The sequence below is a fragment of the Cornus florida genome, unplaced genomic scaffold (genome assembly GCF_030987335.1).
Source record: "Cornus florida cultivar Cherokee Brave unplaced genomic scaffold, ASM3098733v1 CherokeeBrave_3.0.0_Hap2_Chr02, whole genome shotgun sequence".
Taxonomy (NCBI): domain Eukaryota; kingdom Viridiplantae; phylum Streptophyta; class Magnoliopsida; order Cornales; family Cornaceae; genus Cornus; species Cornus florida.
Genome location: NW_026775572.1, coordinates 7,617,442 through 7,636,580, shown reverse-complemented (window position 1 = coordinate 7,636,580; position 19,139 = coordinate 7,617,442). Strand labels below are relative to the sequence as shown.

General features: G+C 35.4%; 2 protein-coding genes across 5 annotated transcripts; both read left to right on the top strand.

The window, feature by feature from the left end:
- The first annotated feature begins 346 nt into the window (after window positions 1-346).
- LOC132293411 (ethylene-insensitive protein 2.2-like) lies at window positions 347-9,406 on the top strand. Of its 4 annotated transcripts, XR_009477830.1 has the most exons (9): window positions 347-645; window positions 1,467-2,236; window positions 3,263-3,349; window positions 3,456-3,566; window positions 3,663-3,875; window positions 5,147-5,332; window positions 5,456-8,170; window positions 8,503-8,896; window positions 9,098-9,406. XR_009477830.1 is itself a non-coding variant. In XM_059790884.1 (8 exons), exons 2-8 carry the CDS (start codon window positions 1,988-1,990, stop codon window positions 8,806-8,808), a joined length of 3,867 nt encoding a protein of 1,288 aa, XP_059646867.1. In that variant the 5' UTR covers window positions 347-645; window positions 1,467-1,987; the 3' UTR covers window positions 8,809-9,406. The 4 variants fall into 4 exon arrangements, 3 of the variants coding, with proteins under 3 accessions (XP_059646867.1, XP_059646868.1, XP_059646869.1); XM_059790884.1 differs by having other exon boundaries at window positions 8,503-9,406; XM_059790885.1 differs by lacking the exon at window positions 347-645 and adding an exon at window positions 1,287-1,361 and having other exon boundaries at window positions 8,503-9,406.
- A 1,373-nt stretch (window positions 9,407-10,779) lies between these two features.
- LOC132293409 (isocitrate dehydrogenase [NAD] catalytic subunit 5, mitochondrial) lies at window positions 10,780-17,963 on the top strand. The gene is made up of 7 exons (XM_059790881.1): window positions 10,780-11,110; window positions 12,121-12,441; window positions 12,526-12,687; window positions 12,780-12,854; window positions 13,094-13,203; window positions 13,308-13,380; window positions 17,580-17,963. The coding sequence occupies exons 1-7, from the start codon at window positions 10,922-10,924 to the stop codon at window positions 17,769-17,771; spliced, it is 1,122 nt and encodes a 373-aa protein (XP_059646864.1). The 5' UTR covers window positions 10,780-10,921; the 3' UTR covers window positions 17,772-17,963.
- The last annotated feature ends 1,176 nt before the right edge of the window (window positions 17,964-19,139 follow it).

Genomic DNA, 19,139 nt, shown 5'->3' with positions numbered 1-19,139 from the left:
AACGACGTCGTGGGCACACCCGGAGGACAATCATATTTCCCTAGAAACTTGAATTTTACCGAAAAAAGTTGGAAACCTAGCCGGCATAACCTACATGCCACAGAAAATACTTTTACTGGGATGTAATATTAATAAACAAATTTTCAGTTAATTTTTTCGAATAAATTATTCAGTGCATTCGAGACAGAATACTGTATCTAATTGACAATAGATTGCGGGAATGCTCAAATTTTTTTTGACACCACGACGGTCTAAAAATAAAAATAAAATAAAATTATATATATATATATCAACAATAGTTGCAACTATGAATGCAAATGTGTAGAACAAACCTTAAAGTCTTTTAGAGCTTCAACTTTTTTAACGCACACAATTGTAACTTTTTCTCCCACCCTCTTTAACTCTCTCTCCCCAGATAACATGATGGGCCACTGATTTCTCCCTCTCTGTGTATGTACTATGTACTGGGTATGTATTTATATTTTCTCTCTCTCTCTAGTCTCTACTACTCACACCACAGGAAACAAAACTGCAACTCCATTTCTCTCACTAGAAATCAATTAACGCCTCTCCTTAAAAGCCCTCTGATCTACGGTGTGGACAGATAGATTGCTCAGGAATGTAAAAGGAAACCTCCTGAAGAAGGTAAATGTTTGTTTTTGGCAACCCTAAGTATAGCTGTAGCTATTATATATATATATGAATTTTCCACTGTCTAGAAACATGTGCAATGGTCCATATATGTACCTTTAGTTCATCTTTAGATCCATGACGGTTGCAATCAATCTTTTCTTTTGAAGATTATTAAGGCTTTCGGATCCTTTTCTCTCACTTGGGTTGTCTTTGCTCTGTTTTTTTTTTTAAGGGTTTTGGACTCTGCTCTTCTGCTTTGGTAAATAATTTTTTTTAAAAATTTTTTTGTGGTGTAGTCGATCGTTCAGTGAAATCTGGGCAGGTGTTCTTTTTGCATTTTGTTCATTCTTGGTAGTTTTTCTTTAGGATCTATTAGTAGTTGTTTGATCTTTTTTGTTTTACAGTTGCTGTTTAACTTAGTTTTGCTGTATAAGTGTTTGACTAGATAACCAAGGTGATAATATAATCGGTATAATTTCCCATGATTTTGTTTCTGATGTTCTATTCCTGCTGTCTAATCTAATAAATTTGCATAAGCCTTTTTCATTTTTTTCTAAACTGTCTGTGTGGGCCAAATAATTGTTATATGCAGTCATTTGGGTGGTTTTGTAATATATTTTCCTGTTAATTTCATTTAGGTATGTGTGACCTGATAAATTGTGATGTGGATGTTGTGAATGAAATTGAGTTAATGTTCTATGCTAGTTCTTAAATTGTCATTTGATATTGTAAGTCTCTCTTTATGTTGGTTTTTGTAACTTTTAGTACTTAAGCCATGTTTTTAATTGCAAAATTTAGAGATAATTTATGTGGTTGTTGTTTTGTTGAATCAGGTAGAAGTCTGAGGTGCAGTTTGATGAGGAGTTTTTCTGGCAATATATGTTTATGGGGAGTTTGTTTTATGGGTTCTGTTATTCTTTATCCTGAAATTTTACTTTTGGGCCGAATTTTCTCTTGAACATTAGCTTGCATGAAGAAAAAATTCAATAGTATACGAAAATAATCCAACATTGGGATGAAGGTGATTTTGATATTGAGCACAACTAGCGTTAAGATTTTTCTCTGTCAGCTGTTGTCATGTGATTAGAAGTATTACCAGGGAAGCTATAAATTTTCATCTAGGCAAGGGACCTGGCTCCTATATTTCCCTGGCTATGTCAGAATATGGTTAACCATTTATGTTGCTAATGCCATGTTAGATGACTAATGAAGGTTAGCGGAAGTATTTTTGCAGTAAGCAGCCATGTAATTTATTGGGTTTGATAGTCAACCAGAATTTTTGCAGTTGCTTGGAAGTGTTAATTAACTATCAGACTCGAGCTCTGAATTCCTATTTATCTAAAGAATCAACAACATGGCGACTGAGATTTTTACTGCTAACCAAAAGTCAAACATTATTCAACGGTTGCTCCCTGCTGTTGTGCCCGTGCTCTTTATTGCAATTGGATATGTTGACCCAGGAAAGTGGGCTGCTGTTGTTGACGGAGGAGCCCACTTTGGGGTTGATTTGGTTGCACTAATGCTTGTTTTCAATTTCACTGCTATTCTCTGTCAGTACCTGTCAGCTTATATTGCTGTGGTCACTGGGAGAGGACTTGCCCAGGTAGTATTCTTTATCTTCTAGATTCTGTTTATCATGAAGTTTATCGCTCTTTTGTATTATTTTGGTTTCAGTCTTTCTATTTTTGTATCTTTTCTGACTGGACTGTAAAAATGGATTCCTGTAGCCAACCCAAGTAATTGGGAGAAGGTTTTGTTGAGTTGTTCTGATTGGATTGCAAGAAAATTTTGAGTGTGAGAATTAAGTATGTTAATATGACATCTCTTGTTTTTTACTATTACTTTATAATCAATACAGTTTCTCAACGTCAAGATAAGTAGAACTAAGCATGTCATTAATCATTTTAAACCCTCACTCTGTATTTTGTAATCAAAGTAATCATATATGTTACACAGAGTGAAACCATTTTGATTGTAGTGTTATGGAAATTTTGTTTATTGAACCCATATTATTTTTCATATAGTTGAGACAATGCCTTAATGAGTTGAGTTGGAACTAATTTGTCCAACTAGACTGGTAATTTTTGTTGTTTATCTAGTTTCAGAAGCCAACATGTTATATGTATGTATATATATATATACACACACACACATATATACAAAGAACATTAGTCATACCAACAGGCCAGGCCTAGCGGTATCAGCCTCTTACTTCTCAAAGGGAGGTCGGGGGTTCAAGTTTCAGAAGAGACATGTGTGTGTGAGTACCAACTAGGGAAAAAAAAGAAAAAAAAAAAGAACATTAGTCATTGTAGCATATGGCATGAAAGCCTGCAACTACACCTTTTTTTTTTTTTCATAAATAACTACACCTTATTTTATACTTCTCTTCTTTTAGTGACTAGATTTTGAATATAGTGGGCGATCATTCTCTCTCCATGTGTGTGTGTGCGTGTGTAGAATACATATTATTGTTATCTGTTCCTGTGATCCTAGTACTATGAATTATTGATGGCAAATAATGCTATACCAGAGTAATGCCGATCTATTTATGTGCTTAAATATCTTATTATTATCTTTTATGATAATTTAACTAGTTATATGCTTTCTCTGTTGATGATGGTAAAAGATTTGTAGCGAGGAGTATGACAAGGGCACACGCATATTCTTAGGAGTTCAAACAGAGTTCTCCATGATTGCTTTGGACCTTACTATGGTAGTTATTTGCCCTCCATTAATCATTGATTATTTGTTTGGTTGCGTTTTCAAGTTACAACTATTCTTGTTTTGTCCTTAAAAATATATTTCAACCGATTCAACAGATTCTGGGCAAAGTGCATGGGCTTAATCTAATATTTGGTGTGGACATATTCACTTGTGTCTTTTTGACTGCTGTTGATGCTGTTTTATTTCCTTTTTTCGCCACCCTCCTGGTAAGCCATATTACTTGCATTATTTCATATTCTCCCACTTACAGTTTGGCTTAGAAAGTTGTCAGTAATATGATATTTACATTACTCATTTTCCAGGAGAATGGCAAGGGAAAATTCCTGTGCATGTGCACGGCCAGCCTTATATTGCTTTCTTATGTTTTTGTAGTGCTCATCAGTCAACCAGAAATTCCGATCTCCATAGGTGGGATACTAACAAATTTAAGTGGGGAGAGTGCATTTTCACTGATGAGCCTTCTTGGAGCGAATATTATGCCTCACAACTTTTACCTCCATTCTTCGATTGTACAGGTCTCTCACACACTATCTCTCTCTCTATATATTTTTTATGTGTGTGTGTGTGTGTGTGTGTGTATCTATATCTTTGTGGATGTGTATTTTCACAGTCTACTCGCAGTACTTTCTGTTGAAATTCTCAAGTTCTTTTATGAATTGATTTGTTATTTTTGTTTTCTTAGTTCTTGATGAATGACTTAGTTTTAGACTGTTACTAACAGACTCTTATGGACTCTTTTTCCCTGACTATGGCATTTAGTTGAGATTAGTATGTTTATGTGTCTGCAGGCATTATTTGCTATTAAAAGAATTTGAGTGAGGATTTGGTAAAATATACTCAAAATTTGCAACTTTAGCAAAGCTACGGAGCATATCTGTCATCAAGCTAAAAATTAATTGACAAGGGATTAACCCAAAATGTACGACTGCTGAATGTTTAGTTTATTTGACATGCTATGCCGACGACATTTTTTCTAGACAATACATGAAAATCAGTCTTTTTAGCTTGTAGGCTTCAGTCATGGAACTTTTGCACTGGCATTTTTGACTGTGTTCTCACATAGTTGGGCATTAGAAATTAAGTTGGTCTTTGACAACATAAGCGGCAGCCAAACATATAAAAGATTCATGCTAATCCATTTGCATATGTGTGCGAGAGTATATATATTATTAAAGAAAACAAAAGATTCCCGGGTTGCATCTTTGCAAGTTGACTCAGTCTCATCTTGCAATTTTGTTCTGTTTAGATCACAATATCGGCCCTAGGTGAGTCTATGCGAATTGGTTGAGGCAGAGTTTTGCACCACAATTTTGTCATGGTTGTGACTGTTGATATTCTGGTTGTTTATTACATGTTACGTCAACATAAACAAGGGCCATGGATGAGAGAAATAATAGAAATATACAAAAGAAAAAAAGGACAAAATTGTAGTGAGAACAATCTGTGTGTGTGCAAGCGTGTGTATTCTAAAGTATAGGTGGACTTAGTAGAGTGTATTCATATCTACCCTCTATTGCTTATTCTCCTCATGCACTTATTCAAACCTTCATTTTCTCTGTTTCTAGTTAGAATATGAACAATGTTCACGATTAATACTTGAATTTCTCTATGTACATCCTGTGCCATTTATTGATGTTAATTTGTATGAAATATCAATATTTTACCAGATTCATCTAATTGTATGAACGACTACTATACTTTGAGGTGACCTTTCATCCTCATGCAGTAGAAACAACAGTTTGGTGGTTATAAAATCTATAAGGATGTGCTCATCTTTCTCTTGCAGCAAGATCTGGGGCCATCAAATGTTTCCAAGGGATCCTTGTGTCACGATCATCTTGTTGCTATTCTATGCATCTTTAGTGGCATTTTCCTGGTGAATTATGTGCTGATGAACTCAGCAGCAAATGTGTTCCACAGTACAGGCCTTGTATTGCTTACTTTTCAGGATGCATTGTCACTGATGGATCAGGTTTGAAATTGACGAGGGACTATTCTTGCTGGAATTGGTTACATATCAATTTCTTGTATTTGTTCTTCGTTATCAATTTGATGCAAACTAACGGAATTCCCTTTATCAAAATTATTAATGCAGGTATTTTGGAGTCAGATAGCACCCTTTGCCTTCCTACTGGTTCTGTTATTTTCCAATCAAATCACAGCATTAACCTGGAATCTTGGTATGCAAGCAGTCCTGCATGATTTCTTCAGGATGGAAATTCCCAGTTGGCTTCATCATGCTATAATCAGAATTATTGCCATTGTCCCAGCCCTTTATTTTGTGTGGAATTCAGGAGCTGAGGGAATATATCAACTGCTGATATTTACACAGGTCATGGTTGCTCTTGTGCTTCCATCTTCTGTTATCCCCCTTTTCCGAGTTGCCTCGTCAAGATCAATAATGGGTGTCCACAAAATTTCTCAGTTCGTGGAGTTTTTAGCCTTGATCTCATTTATTGGAATGCTCAGCCTAAAGATTATATTTGTGGTGGAGATGATATTTGGAAACAGTGATTGGGTAAGCAATTTGAGGTGGAACTTGGGGAGTAGCACATCTATTCTTTATGGTGTTCTTCTCGTCACTGCATTTGTTTCGTTTTGTTTGATGCTTTGGCTTGCAGCCACCCCATTAAATTCTGCGGCTTCCAGAATAGATGCTCAGGTGCGGAACTCTAATATACAAAATATTGTGCATAATTTATATGTGGAGAGAGATGAAAGTGATTTAAGTGAAACTAGATATCATGGAGAGCAACCCATACAAAAGCAAGAACCCACATTAGGATTGGGAAAGTCTTTGGAGAGTCATTCAGATATGCCAGCTACAAGTACTGGTTTGAATTTGCCCGAAACACTCTTGGATTCTCATAACGTGCCGCATTTTACTACTATCGAGGAGAATTCTTTTAGTGTTACATTTCCAAGCTTGTCTGCATGCCATCCAGAGGAATTGCCAACCACAGTAAAAACAGTCCTGCTGTCAACTGTTTGCAATGAGGTTTCTGATAGTAAATTGCAGGATACCGGTACCTTGAAGACTGAATCAATGGACTTAGTGGAGAAGACCATGAAACTTGAGGAGTATTTACAGACTGAGAACGATGATGAGGAAGATACGTGGGAACCTGAAGAATTTTCTAAAGGGGTATCGATGAGCAGCTCATCTTTAATATCCGAGGGTCCAGGATCATTTAGGAGTCTCAGTGGGAAAAGTGATGATGGGGGGAGCGGTGCTGGAAGTCTTTCAAGATTAGCAGGATTGGGCCGTGCTGCAAGACGTCAATTAGCTGCAGTTCTTGATGAGTTTTGGGGACAGCTGTATGATTTCCATGGGCAAGCAACCCAGGGTGCAAAGGCTAAGAATCTGAATGTGATGCTGGGGGTAGATTCGAATTTTGATCCAAAGCCTGCCATCACGCCAAAAGCGCACACCAGTGGGAATGGATTTACTGGATATCCCAATTTGGGTGGCAGAGGATCTGATTGTGTGATCAATTCAAGTTTATATAACTTCCCCATGCAGCAGGGATTGCAACGTAGTATAGCGTCATTTTATGGGGTTCAAAGGGGTTCATCTTCATTGTGGTCTGGCCCCATGCAGAGGTTAGATGGCTATGTGCAAAATCCCAGTCACAATTCTCTTGATTATAGTGAGAGGCACTATTATAGTTTGCGCCTTCCACCATCTTCTGATGGCTCTGATTCTCAGCCAGCAACTGTACATGGTTATCAGGTTGCATCACTTCTCAGTCGAATTGCTAAAGAAAAACAATCTGATTACTTAAATGGTCAAATGAATTCGCAAACCCCAAAATCCCCATCTTTGGACCAATCAAACTACAGAGGTTCACTTGCATTTGCAGCAAGGCAAAAATCACTGACTAGGGTAAGCCCTGCGAAGCCGCCTGGTTTTCCAGACCTTGCCGCATCTAGAAATAGTTCAATGCAATCTGGAAGACCATTTTATGGTCTTAACCCTTCTGGACCTGCTGAGAATGCGGTTAGCACAGTCGATGCAAAGAAATTTTATAGTTTGCCAGACATTTCAGGACTTCTTCCTCACCGGGATTCATATTTGTTGGACAGGAATGCTCAACGGGAAAGTTGCATTGGATACAATCCATCTGTTGGTCACACTATGTATGATCAATTTTCATATTCAAGCACTTCATCTAGGGTTGGAGCTCCCTTAGCCTTCGATGAAGTCTCTCCTTCAAAGGTCTGCCGAGATGCTTTCTCCTTACAGTTAAGCTCAAATCCAGACACTGGATCCCTGTGGTCTAGACAGCCTTTTGAACAGTTTGCTGTGGCTGATAAAGCTCCTGCTACTGGGGGTGAGGGAGTTGGAAGTGGGCAGAGTTCAATTAATCGAGAAACAACATCTGCTTCGGATTTGGAAGCAAAGCTTCTTCAGTCTTTCAGACTTTGTATTGTGAAGCTTTTGAAACTGGAGGGATCTGCTTGGTTGTTTAGACAGAATGATGGGGCTGATGAAGTTCTTATAGATAGTGTAGCTGCAAGGGAGAAATTCATTCATGAAGCTGAAACTAGGGAGATAAACCGGGCGGTTCGCACGGTTGAATTTCAATTTTCTGACAGGAGGCCTGGTTTTGTACCGAAAAATGATGACATAGATCATTCGCAATTACTGGTCTCCCCAGTTCCTCATTGCGGGGAGGGCTGTATTTGGAGAGTGAATCTGATTATAAGCTTTGGTGTGTGGTGCATTCACCGGGTTCTCGAGCTCTCACTCATGGAAAGCAGGCCAGAGCTGTGGGGGAAGTACACTTACGTATTAAATCGTCTTCAGGTAACAATCTGAAATTCTGTGCTTGATTTCCGCTGCTTGTATTACCTTTGCATGAAGTGATTGTGGCATGTCTACAAGGATTTGTAAACCATTTGTTGTTAACCAAATTAAAAGACTAGTGCTCTTCTAATTTTTGCCAGGTAGATTCTTCCATTTCCTTTGAATGTCCTTATATTCAAATCTTTGTTCTCACACTTAGCTATTCGAGTTTTACCCCTATACCAATCACTCACCTTCACTCCACAGACGCGCGTGCACACACACACACACACACACACAGATATGTTGGTGACCATGACAGTGAAAATCTGTTATGAATGTATTTATGACAGGGGATCATAGATCTGGCATTTTCCAAGCCACGTTCTCCAATGACTCCCTGCTTCTGCCTTAAAATTCCATTGACACAGCAACAAAGGTTAAGTCCACCTTCAAATGCACCAGTAAAACAAAGCAGAGGGAAATGCACGACTGCAGCAATGCTTTTAGACATAATCAAGGACGTGGAAAGTGCAATCTCTGGTAGAAAGGGTCGGACGGGCACTGCAGCTGGTGATGTGGCTTTCCCAAAAGGAAAAGAGAATTTGGCATCTGTCCTCAAACGATACAAGCGTCGTTTAGCCAACAAGTCAGGTTGACACTCATGAAGGTGGCTTTGGGTTGTGAAAGCTTTCTGCATCAGCTTCTTATGACTTATAGCCTTTGTTCAAAGTTGACAGCAGCCAGGTAGAAAAATTCTGAGTTGTTTGATTTTAGGAAAACTGCTCATTGTCTACATTGGCGGGTGCTAGATCGTTATGCGACTCTCTCTCTCTCTCTCTCTCTCTCTCTCTCTCTCTCTCTCTCTCTCTCTCTCTCTCTCGTATTCATACTTGCTCCATATTCATTTCCATGCACTTACCTATACAAGGGATAATGTAATTGCAGAATGATGGAAGAAATGAGTAGAAGACAGGCTGAAATTGCAGCTTTTTTTTTTTTTTTGGCCTCACGGTGCAAGTATGTCGTTCAAGTAGAGTGGAACGATGGATGTAGAAATTGCTGGAAAATTTTTATGAGGGTCTTCTGTATATATACATTCTTTTATAAAAATTGGTAACAGAAATGTGAGGTTTTAATTTGTTGTACCTGTAAAATCTGGTTGTATTCCTTTTTGCCCCTCAAGTTGTCATATGCAGTGGTTCATTTGGTTGGAAGAGGGGAGGAAATGAAAAATAGGGTGGAGTTTCTATTGTATTATTTTTTTAACCGTTGCAAATTTGCCATGCGCAAGACATTGAATTCTAAAGTATACATGAGCAATCTCAATCACTAATTTTCATATCCGATGAGTTATTTCATATCAGGTGGGTTATGTCATCGGTAAAAAAAAAGTCAATAAATAGTATTCAAGTTAAGTTGAACTCCAACTCACTTATTTGATATTTTTTTAGTACAATTCTGATTATAGATATGATGATAAAAGTATGTGAAAAATGGAACTCATTTTAGGTTGGACTTAGCCAGTTTGGGATTACTGTTAGAATGTTAAAAGTACTTTGAATAGTAGAACTGGTATAAAAGTGCTGTCAGTAAAACCAGTTAAGCGTTTGGTAACACATTGTATAAAACACTTTTTTATACTTGAAGCACTTTTAAATTTGTTTGCTAATAATGTTGCTTAAATCACTTTTATTACTGAATTTATTATATTACCCTACCCTGAACATATATTAATTCCTTAATATTAAATCTTATAAAATTTCATTCAGTTCAATAATTTATAAAGATCAATTTGTGTTGGTTTTTTTATTTTTATTTTAAATATCACATATTTTGTTTATGATATGGAATTTGTATGGAGTACTAAAATATAAATGAGTTAAACATATTTTAATGATGATTAGTTTGTATCTCATTTGAGATCTCCAAGTAATAAAATAAGTAAATTTGTTCATATGCTATCTAATAATGAAATTTAATAATATAATATTTTGCAATATAGGCAACATTTCATAAAATAAAACTAAACACTTTAGCCACAATTAATAATCTTATTACTTGTTATTTAAGATAATAGTATAAATGTATTATAATTATTTTTTAAAAAATTACAAATCATAATTTATTAAAAATTAAACATCTAACAATTATATAATTTAAGATTTTAGTTTATTACAGAATCCATATTATTTCCAATTTGTTTGTAAAAGGGATATAATTATATTTATAAAAAATATAAAGAAATTAAATTATTTTTTAAAAAATTAGTTACCTAAAAACATGTTAGAGTCCCAAAATAAACTAAAATTGGAAGGTTGGAGAGTCCCAAAATAAATTAGAATTTTAATTTATTACAGAATTCATATTATTTACTATTTATTTGTAGGAGGGATATAATTATATTTTTAAAAAATTAATTACCTAAAAAAAGAACCTTAACCTTAACGCAATTTTAATGGGGACCAAGTTGATGTGATTTGCTTGTTTCTTTTAATTTTTCGGGGGAACAATTAGACTTCTCAGAATCCAAATTCACTGACGCCGTCAGGTAAAATCTCTCAAGCGTCAAAAGCTTGACAACGCCGTTAGGGAACACCACGACATGACCCAACATAACGCCATTTGCTGGTCTACATCTGTAGCTACTCGGCAAGAGGAGCTTTTCCACTTTAACGAATTCTACCATCTCTCGCTCTACAAATATATTCTAATATTCTCTCTCTAGGAATATATTGCTTTGGTCATCCATTATTTGTCAGCAGATCGTTCATGGCTTCCCAAATCGTGAGAAGCGTCCTCCGGAGCCGTGCCAACGAGATCTTCTCCGCGTCGTCTCTTAGGGTTTTCTCATCTTCTGATCGGACCCTATGCTCAAACGCCGGAGCTTCCAATGTCATCCGAGCCACTCTTTTCCCCGGTGACGGAATTGGTCCTGAGATCGCCGACTCCGTCAAACAGGTCTCTCTCTATATATATTTGATATATTTTGCATGCATCTATGTGACGTCTCTATATATCAACATATCAGTAATCTTTGTATGCCATTAAGTTTTTAATACCTTGTTTAGGGTTTCTAAATAAATAAATACTGAATTTCTTGTCGTACGCGACTATTTTGATTTTGAGAATTGGTTGTATGCTCTTGTTTTAATTTGAGGTGTTCTATTGTTTTGTTTGTATTATACTTTTGTTTTTCTAAACTTGTTATTGTATTAAACATTTACAACCATATCTACTCCTAACAGAAAAGGACCATTTGAATTTACTCTATGATTTATGTTTTAAACATCTAATACCAATAGCAGTTGAGCGGTGTCTTCTCTCTCTCCAAATTGGGAAGTGCAATGATCAAGTTCCAATTTATCCACACACACAAAAAAAACTAAAATAATAATATGAAAAAAAAAAATTACTGCATTTACATGGCGGACAAATGGAGCATTAGGGTTCTATAATTTATTTGGATTAAACTATATTATGATACTAAGGTTAGTGTTAGATATATTGAACTAATTCCTGAAAATCATAAACTAACAAACTACAATGGGCATGTGATATGATTGTGTTACAAAATTGGAACTTCTGCATTGGTATGTTAAGTGGTAGATTGTTATTAGAAATGGAGACATGGATTTGTCAAGAGAAAGGAAAAGGTGAAGGAAAGGAAGGGAAAAGAAAACGAAAATAATTTCCTTTATATGTGATCTCCTACTTAATTGATTTTAGGATTAATGGTTAGGTATTAAAAAAAAATGAGAAGGGAAATAACAAATGAAATCAAAAGTTTCACCTTACTTCCTTCACTGAATATGTGAAACAATTTGAGCCTTTGTTTTTGGGAAAGAAAATGAGCTAGTTGTCAGTCACCATCATAATAATTATGTTTATAGATCCCTTTTTTAGTATCAAGGATGGTTCACTAAATGCATTTTTGAGTTGCTGTAAACTTTATCATTTCCTTAATGCAGGTATTTAGGGCATGTGAGGTGCCAATTGAGTGGGAAGAACATTACGTGGGGAAGGAAATAGATCCCAGAACTCAGAGTTTTCTTACATGGGAAAGTCTAGAATCTGTTCGACGAAATGGTGTTGGCTTAAAAGGGCCAATGGCCACACCAATTGGGAAAGGTCATCGTTCTTTGAACCTTACTTTGAGGAAAGAACTTAATTTGTATGCCAATGTTAGACCTTGCTACAGTCTTCCTGGTTATAAAACTCGGTATGATGATGTGGATCTTATCACTATCCGTGAAAACACTGAAGGGGAGTACAGTGGCCTCGAGCATCAAGTAAGTTTATTCAACGTATACTAATGCAGAAGCAAAATATTCGTCATACTTAAATTTGATTGAGTTCCTGGTATCTGGTTTCAGGTGGTTAGGGGTGTGGTTGAAAGCCTCAAGATCATTACTCGTCAAGCAAGCCTGAGGGTCGCCGAATATGCCTTCCATTATGCCAAGACCCATGGAAGGGAGAGAGTCTCTGCAATACACAAAGCCAACATTATGCAGAAGACTGATGGTCTATTTCTTAAGGTCTGTCTGTTGTAAATGCTTAGACCATGAATAGTATGATTTTTGCCCTATACAGTCTCTCATATTGGATTTGGTTTTGGCTTCATACTCAGTGTTGTCGCGAGGTTGCAGAGAAGTACCCTGAGATAACATATGAGGAAGTCGTCATTGATAATTGCTGTATGATGGTACAAATAATTTTCTTATTATGAATTTTTGTAAATTTTGTTTGGGCAGATGCATCAGTGTGCATGTGTTTGCGTGGATCAAGCTACATACCTAGTGATATAAATATGTATTCCACCATGCAACATTATCAAAAGCCAAATAGAACATTTAATTAGCAAGCTTCTTAAGTGCATTGAATTCTGCATCTGGAAAGGAAAGTAATGGAATAACTCAGAACTATTTTCTTCTCCTTGTACAGCTTGTGAAGAATCCAGCTCTTTTTGATGTTTTAGTAATGCCTAACCTTTACGGTGACATTATCAGTGACCTTTGTGCTGGGTTAATTGGGGGCTTGGGTTTAACACCAAGGTAACTGCATTTATTTAATCATCTTTTATGTATACCATGCGTATTCATTTCTACTAAGTAATATTGTATATAGGTTACCTCACTTCATTTGACCACCTGTGCAGTTGTAATATTGGTGAGGGAGGTATTGCTCTTGCTGAGGCTGTACATGGTTCAGCACCTGATATTGCTGGAAAGGTAGGCTGTCAAAGCAACTTTATTATTTGATTCTTATTATTCGTTCTTGTTATTTGATTGTGTATTGTGCATTAATATGTGCCTGCTTAGTTCTATATTCAACTGAAATTTCGATATCTTCCAGCTCGGTCTAGGATTATAGGTCAGTTATCGTGATATAGCTAGGTCAAGTGCAGTGGTATACAAAGGTCTGAAATGGGTGATTAGAGTGAAAATAAATAATAATAAAATCCTTATTTTCTCAGTTCCAAAATTCCAACATGTTTTAGATGTTTTTCCTGGTGTACCTTAAAGTATAGATGTCCCGTGTGGGTTCTTATTAATTTTTAGGAAGTGGAAGTATAACACACAATATGATAGATGTTCTAAATAGGCTGAGGTGGAAGTCAAAATTCTCTTGTAACATAGAGAGAAAGGCAGAACATAAAGTTGTCAAATGGTCAGATGCATTGTTGAATGCATTGAAAAAATTATATGTATACAAGATAGACGACATATTAGAGAGTGGAAAAAATATCTATTTCTTGACAACAAGCTGTAGATGATAAAAATGAATCCTCAATCTTGCTGATAGATATATTTGCATCGCCTCATGATAAGAGGATATCAAAACGAAAGACATCAAGGCGTGACTAGTACATTAACGTAGTAGGATCTTCTAGTGTTATGCTATGAGCTTTTGATAATAATCAAGCCATGGCTCTATTTATTTATTTATTTTTTGATAAGTGGCTTCATTAATAGGCAAGATTAAAGGGTGATGCGTCTAGGAGATGTTTAGAGTGTGAATCACGAAATAAATCCATAGCAATGAGTGTGACGAGGGACGCGGCCAAATTAGCGTTTAGAAATTTGTAGGAATTTCATATGATACAAGAGAGTGACCATGAGAAAATGAGACTCATGAAAATATCATATTTAACTTTGCATTACACTCAGACTTGTTAGTTAGTCATATCAGTTTCATATAAAAAAGATGAATCAATGAATTCGCAGTAACTGAGGGGTATGAAGCCCTTATTCCTTAATCCTTGGTAAGTTAATCATCAATTATATAGTGCACTATAACTAATGTAATGAACATGGCCAGGTCTTATCCAAGTTATCAACAAGATAAACACTATGCGTGATGTAATTTACCAGTTTGAGTTAGCTTAGGCATGGTCATGACTCTAGCAAGCTTCATAATGGTCTTATGGTCCCTCCACTTGTCGATGGAGTGGTCCCCAAGGCAATGGCCTCATATGGTAGATGTTTTGTAATGCAGTGTTACTGTTACCACATCAGTAGAAGTCACTGGGTCACATGATGTCTCTTTTTTACATTTGTCGCGAAATGTGCTGAGTAGGGATGTCAATTTTAGCTGGCCCCAATGAAGCCTTGTCTCGCCCTTAATGGAACAGGTTTGGGTGCATTCTAATAAGGTTGGGAGTTGGTTTTGGAAGAGCCATAAACTGGAATCCACCCTGATTAATAATAAAAATATATAAGTACCATGTTTTTAGCTAGAGCCTTTATTATTTTCATTGTTTTTCATAATAATTTAAAGTTTTAACTACAAATTTAAGAAAATTTATGATTATGATTGTTATAAATTTAATAGAGATTGAATATTTTCTAAAAAAGGTATACATAGCAAGCTAAGCTTGGCGGGGTTGGGATTTATTTTCCTTTGTGAGTCAGGTTTGGAATAAGGGTGACAAGCTCCAAACCCATTTTTTTGACATCCCCAGTGTCGACCTCGAGGAAAGGTCAGCACTGCTAGCCTTGAACTTCAACCAACAAGGAGTATTGTTCCTCATTATAGAAATGCATGTGGATTGCTTTGCGAAAAGAACCCTTTTTTCTTTCTCTTATATATATATATATATATTATTTGCTTCTCTTTAGATTTAAAACCAAATATTTGGAACTCGTCTCTTAAATGATTTACCTTTTTCTCTTCAAGGATCTTTTGAAAGGCCTGATTTGCTTGAAACCCCCACTCTGGATAAGATGGAAATTCAACTTGATGAGGGTTTCTTTTATTTGCATTAAACAATTAGGGATTTCTAAACATGGTTAGCTATGAAGCATCGACATGGATACATGAACGGGTACAACATGGTACAAACAATACAATAAAATCTAAAAAGTAGGATGCTAGGGATGGTGGCGAGGAGGTAATTTTATATATGTAATATATACATATAGAATAATTGTTTGTCATATACATAGACATGTTTTGAAATATACATGTTCTTTATAAATAAATTAAATATTTTAAGTTCCGAATTTATAAATTTAAATTTACATGATTATTTTTTATTGACCCCGTCAAAGGGAATAAAAATAAAATTCAAATAAGAAGCCTAAGGTTATGTTCCATGAGTCCATGTTTTGGACCAGATTTGACACAATTTACTCTCACTAATTTCAGTTCTTCTCTTAAAATTATTCCAGATATTTGAATCCTTTATAGTGGTTTTCATTGACTGTAATGGTCTACTAGAAAAACCACTTATTAATGTTCAAGGCATGTCAAACATGTATTTTGAAGTATGTGAGAAGTATAAGCTGCTTGTTTAAATTAAAAAAACAAAAATATAAAGTTAAATCATGGATTCAATTATGAAATATCTGACACATTTCCAGTATCTGAGGAGTATCTTTATCGGCTACAGCTATGCAATTTTATTTTTTTAAAAAAAAATTTTACACCTATGATTTTGTTTAGAACATAATAAGGCCTCCACAAAATATTTGCTAAAAATCCCATATACAAACTTGCCCCCACTAGGTTTTGGGTCTTCACACTCACCCCCCTCTAAAAATTTTGCACTCTTTTTGGGCCTCTTCCCAACTGTAGGCCCAGCCCATCAACGACTCTTTTTTTTTTTTTTTTTTTTCCCCCATCAGTGACTCTCTCTCTCTCATGAAAATCATTAGTGTTGGCAACACAACCCTATTTCTCTTTATTTTTTAAATTTTTTTTCCAAATTAAATATTTTTTTTTTGGGAGTTTTCAATTTGATTTTGTTAAAAGTAGATGAGGTGAACATTGAAAACCAAGTGGGTTCCCCAAAGGAGGATTGACTCTCATCACTTCTTGGGTTTGGGTTTTATTTATTTATTCTCTCTTTCTATTTTGGTACTTTTCATTGGTCTGGGGAATTGAGGTTGTTATCAGCTTGTTCTGGGTATTTGATTCATGCTTGTGTTTGGTTTTATTTTATTTATTTTCCCCCTCTGGTAATTTGGGTGGTTAACTTGTTGTAGTGGTTGGTTCATGTTATGGGAATGCTGGAGTTGGGTATTGAAGGACATGCCTTGTTAATAATGATGTATTTGGCTTCTTTTTATTTTTTTTAATAATTTTTTAAAGTATGTATTTTATGAAAGAATATTCAGAATTAATCGTTTTCGTTTATTATGGTAGTTGATTTGATTTTATTTGATTTGATTTTATTTTTATCTTCTAGAATTACCTGATGCTTTATATTTATTAAAGCTAGTTTTGGGGTGTCTTACTTGGTGCTTGGGAGATGGTTTAATGGTGCTATGCTCCCTTGTAACAAGTACCTGGCGCTTTATATTCTTTGAAGAGATTATTTGGAATGTGATACTTTTATATTTGAAACTTCGGTATAGAAGATACTTTTCGGAAGAGATGTTTCTATAGTTAATTCATATCTCCAGAGGTAACTAGTTTGGGTGTCTTAGTGTTTTGGAGTGACTTCTTTATTGTTATTGGTTGGCCGAGCTCAGTGGATTTGGGGCCTTGAAATGGATGCTAAATTGTTGAACAACTTCTTTTTTTTTTTTTTTTCTCTCCCTTGGTTGGATAGACAATGTACTTGTACTTTGAACCTTGCTTTTGCTCTACATGTGGTCTCTCACTTTATCTGCATCTAAGATGTGCATAAAACTATTGGTGGAAAACCAGTTGGTTTTGGTTCCTTCTATGATATCAGTTATTGGATGCACCAATCAGCAAAATTTGAAGCAATTGAACAAAAAGAGTTTTGATTATGGAGGATTCTATGATTTCCATTTCTTGCTTTTTGTTTCATAACATGCCTACTTGGTAGTAGAGTTCTTTTATTTTGAGAGTTCACTCCCCCTACGTCTATAAAAATTTCTTTACTTTACGAGTTCCATTTCCTTTAAATTGACATGGATGCTAATTTCTAATTTGTGCTGTGGTTGAATCTACTTAGAATCTAGCAAACCCAACAGCTTTGCTGTTAAGTTCTGTCACAATGCTGCGCCATTTGAAGCTTAATGATAAGGCTGATCGGATTCAAGATGCCATCCTCAACACGATCGCTGAAGGGAAGTATCGAACTGCTGACCTTGGTGGCTCTTCAACGACATCTGACTTCACGAAGGCAATATGCGATCATCTCTGAAGAGTGTTTCTACTTAAATTTTGATTATTGAACCCCCAATTGTTCCTAATGATGTTCCTAATACTGTTCAATAGAAATAAGAGCAACATGTTGTGCATTTACAGTTGATTACTTTTTATTCTTTTTAATTACTAAGACAATCATTAGGTAATTTTCTATAGAAATGAATTACAAGTGTGGTGGGTTACAAAACATGTTTGCAGCACATTTGAATCTCCTAGCTTTTGCAGATGGCACAATTATTCAGGTTTTCTGGTTGAGAACTATGTTTGTTCGTTCTGGCTTCACTTATTTGTTTGCGTAAAGCTGTGGAAAGAAATGCAGTCAGATCTGGTAAGTGTGATTTATCCACTGCTTTAGAAGATAATTTGGCAAGCCAAACAGAAAATAAGTGAATAGGAGTGACTGGTTTTTGGACATGAATTGTAGGGACGATGTATTTGTTGCTTCAATTATTTATTTATTTTAATTTCCTCAACTATTGATTTTTTTTTTTTTTTTTTTTGCGTAATTTTACATTATATTTTAACTCCAGCTTGTCCTCAGTTAGTCAAATGGGGATAATTTGCTACCGTCCATAATGTGTGAATGCTTGTTGCTTTTAAAAAAAAAAAAAAAAAAAAAAAAAAAAAAAATTTACGACCTCTTAAAATTAGAGGGGAGATTAGTGCACCAAAGCATAAACAAAATTTCATTTCTTAAGCTATGAGATGGGAAGGCAACACCAAACTTTCCAAGTTGAGGTTGGTGGGATTGGGACATGAAACATCAGTGTAAATGCATCGACAAGTTAACAAGAAAATTTGTGAAAAGCTTTTACTTTGAGAGATATAAAAGTGCGCAACGCAATGCCAAAATTTTCAGACTGGTAAGGTGTATATATTAAAAAGATATTGGGTGTCTCACTACGAAGTAATGGTAATTTTTATTTTTTTTTTATTTTTAGGGTAAGTAAAGTAATGGTATGTTCACTCCATAGGAACGTATCTTATTAATTTTTTTTTTCAGTAATTTTTATATGTAGGAGAACTTTGTTTTTTCAATTGTATAAACTCTTAAATTTTTAATCGATAATAAAGCTCTGTTCAGTAGAAAAGAAAAAAAAAATTGATAGAAAGGAGAGAAGAAGGGATGATGAGACATAAGAAAAAAAAAATTGATAGAAAGGAGAGAAGAAGGGACGATGAGACATACATGGGAAATAGATTGATCCTTAATTTCTATTTTTTCTCCATACTTTTACCGAACACAGCATAAGTGTTACAATATGATCTTCTTAAGTGAACATTTCAATAATGTGAAATGCACTATTCACTTCTTCGGGGTTTATGAATATGTTTGGTTTGTTATTATAAAAATAATTTTTTA

Bases quoted from the DNA above. Each gene is read 5' to 3' on its own strand.
- LOC132293411 (XM_059790884.1), top strand. From the start codon at position 1,988: ATGGCGACTGAGATTTTTACTGCTAACCAAAAGTCAAACATTATTCAA. The intron at 2,237-3,262 runs GTAGTATTCTTT...TGATGGTAAAAG, and splicing joins CTGGGAGAGGACTTGCCCAG to ATTTGTAGCGAGGAGTATGA. The intron at 3,350-3,455 runs GTAGTTATTTGC...CCGATTCAACAG, and splicing joins TTGCTTTGGACCTTACTATG to ATTCTGGGCAAAGTGCATGG.
- LOC132293409 (XM_059790881.1), top strand. From the start codon at position 10,922: ATGGCTTCCCAAATCGTGAGAAGCGTCCTCCGGAGCCGTGCCAACGAG. The intron at 12,855-13,093 runs GTACAAATAATT...CTCCTTGTACAG, and splicing joins TTGATAATTGCTGTATGATG to CTTGTGAAGAATCCAGCTCT. The intron at 13,381-17,579 runs GTAGGCTGTCAA...GAATCTACTTAG, and splicing joins CACCTGATATTGCTGGAAAG to AATCTAGCAAACCCAACAGC.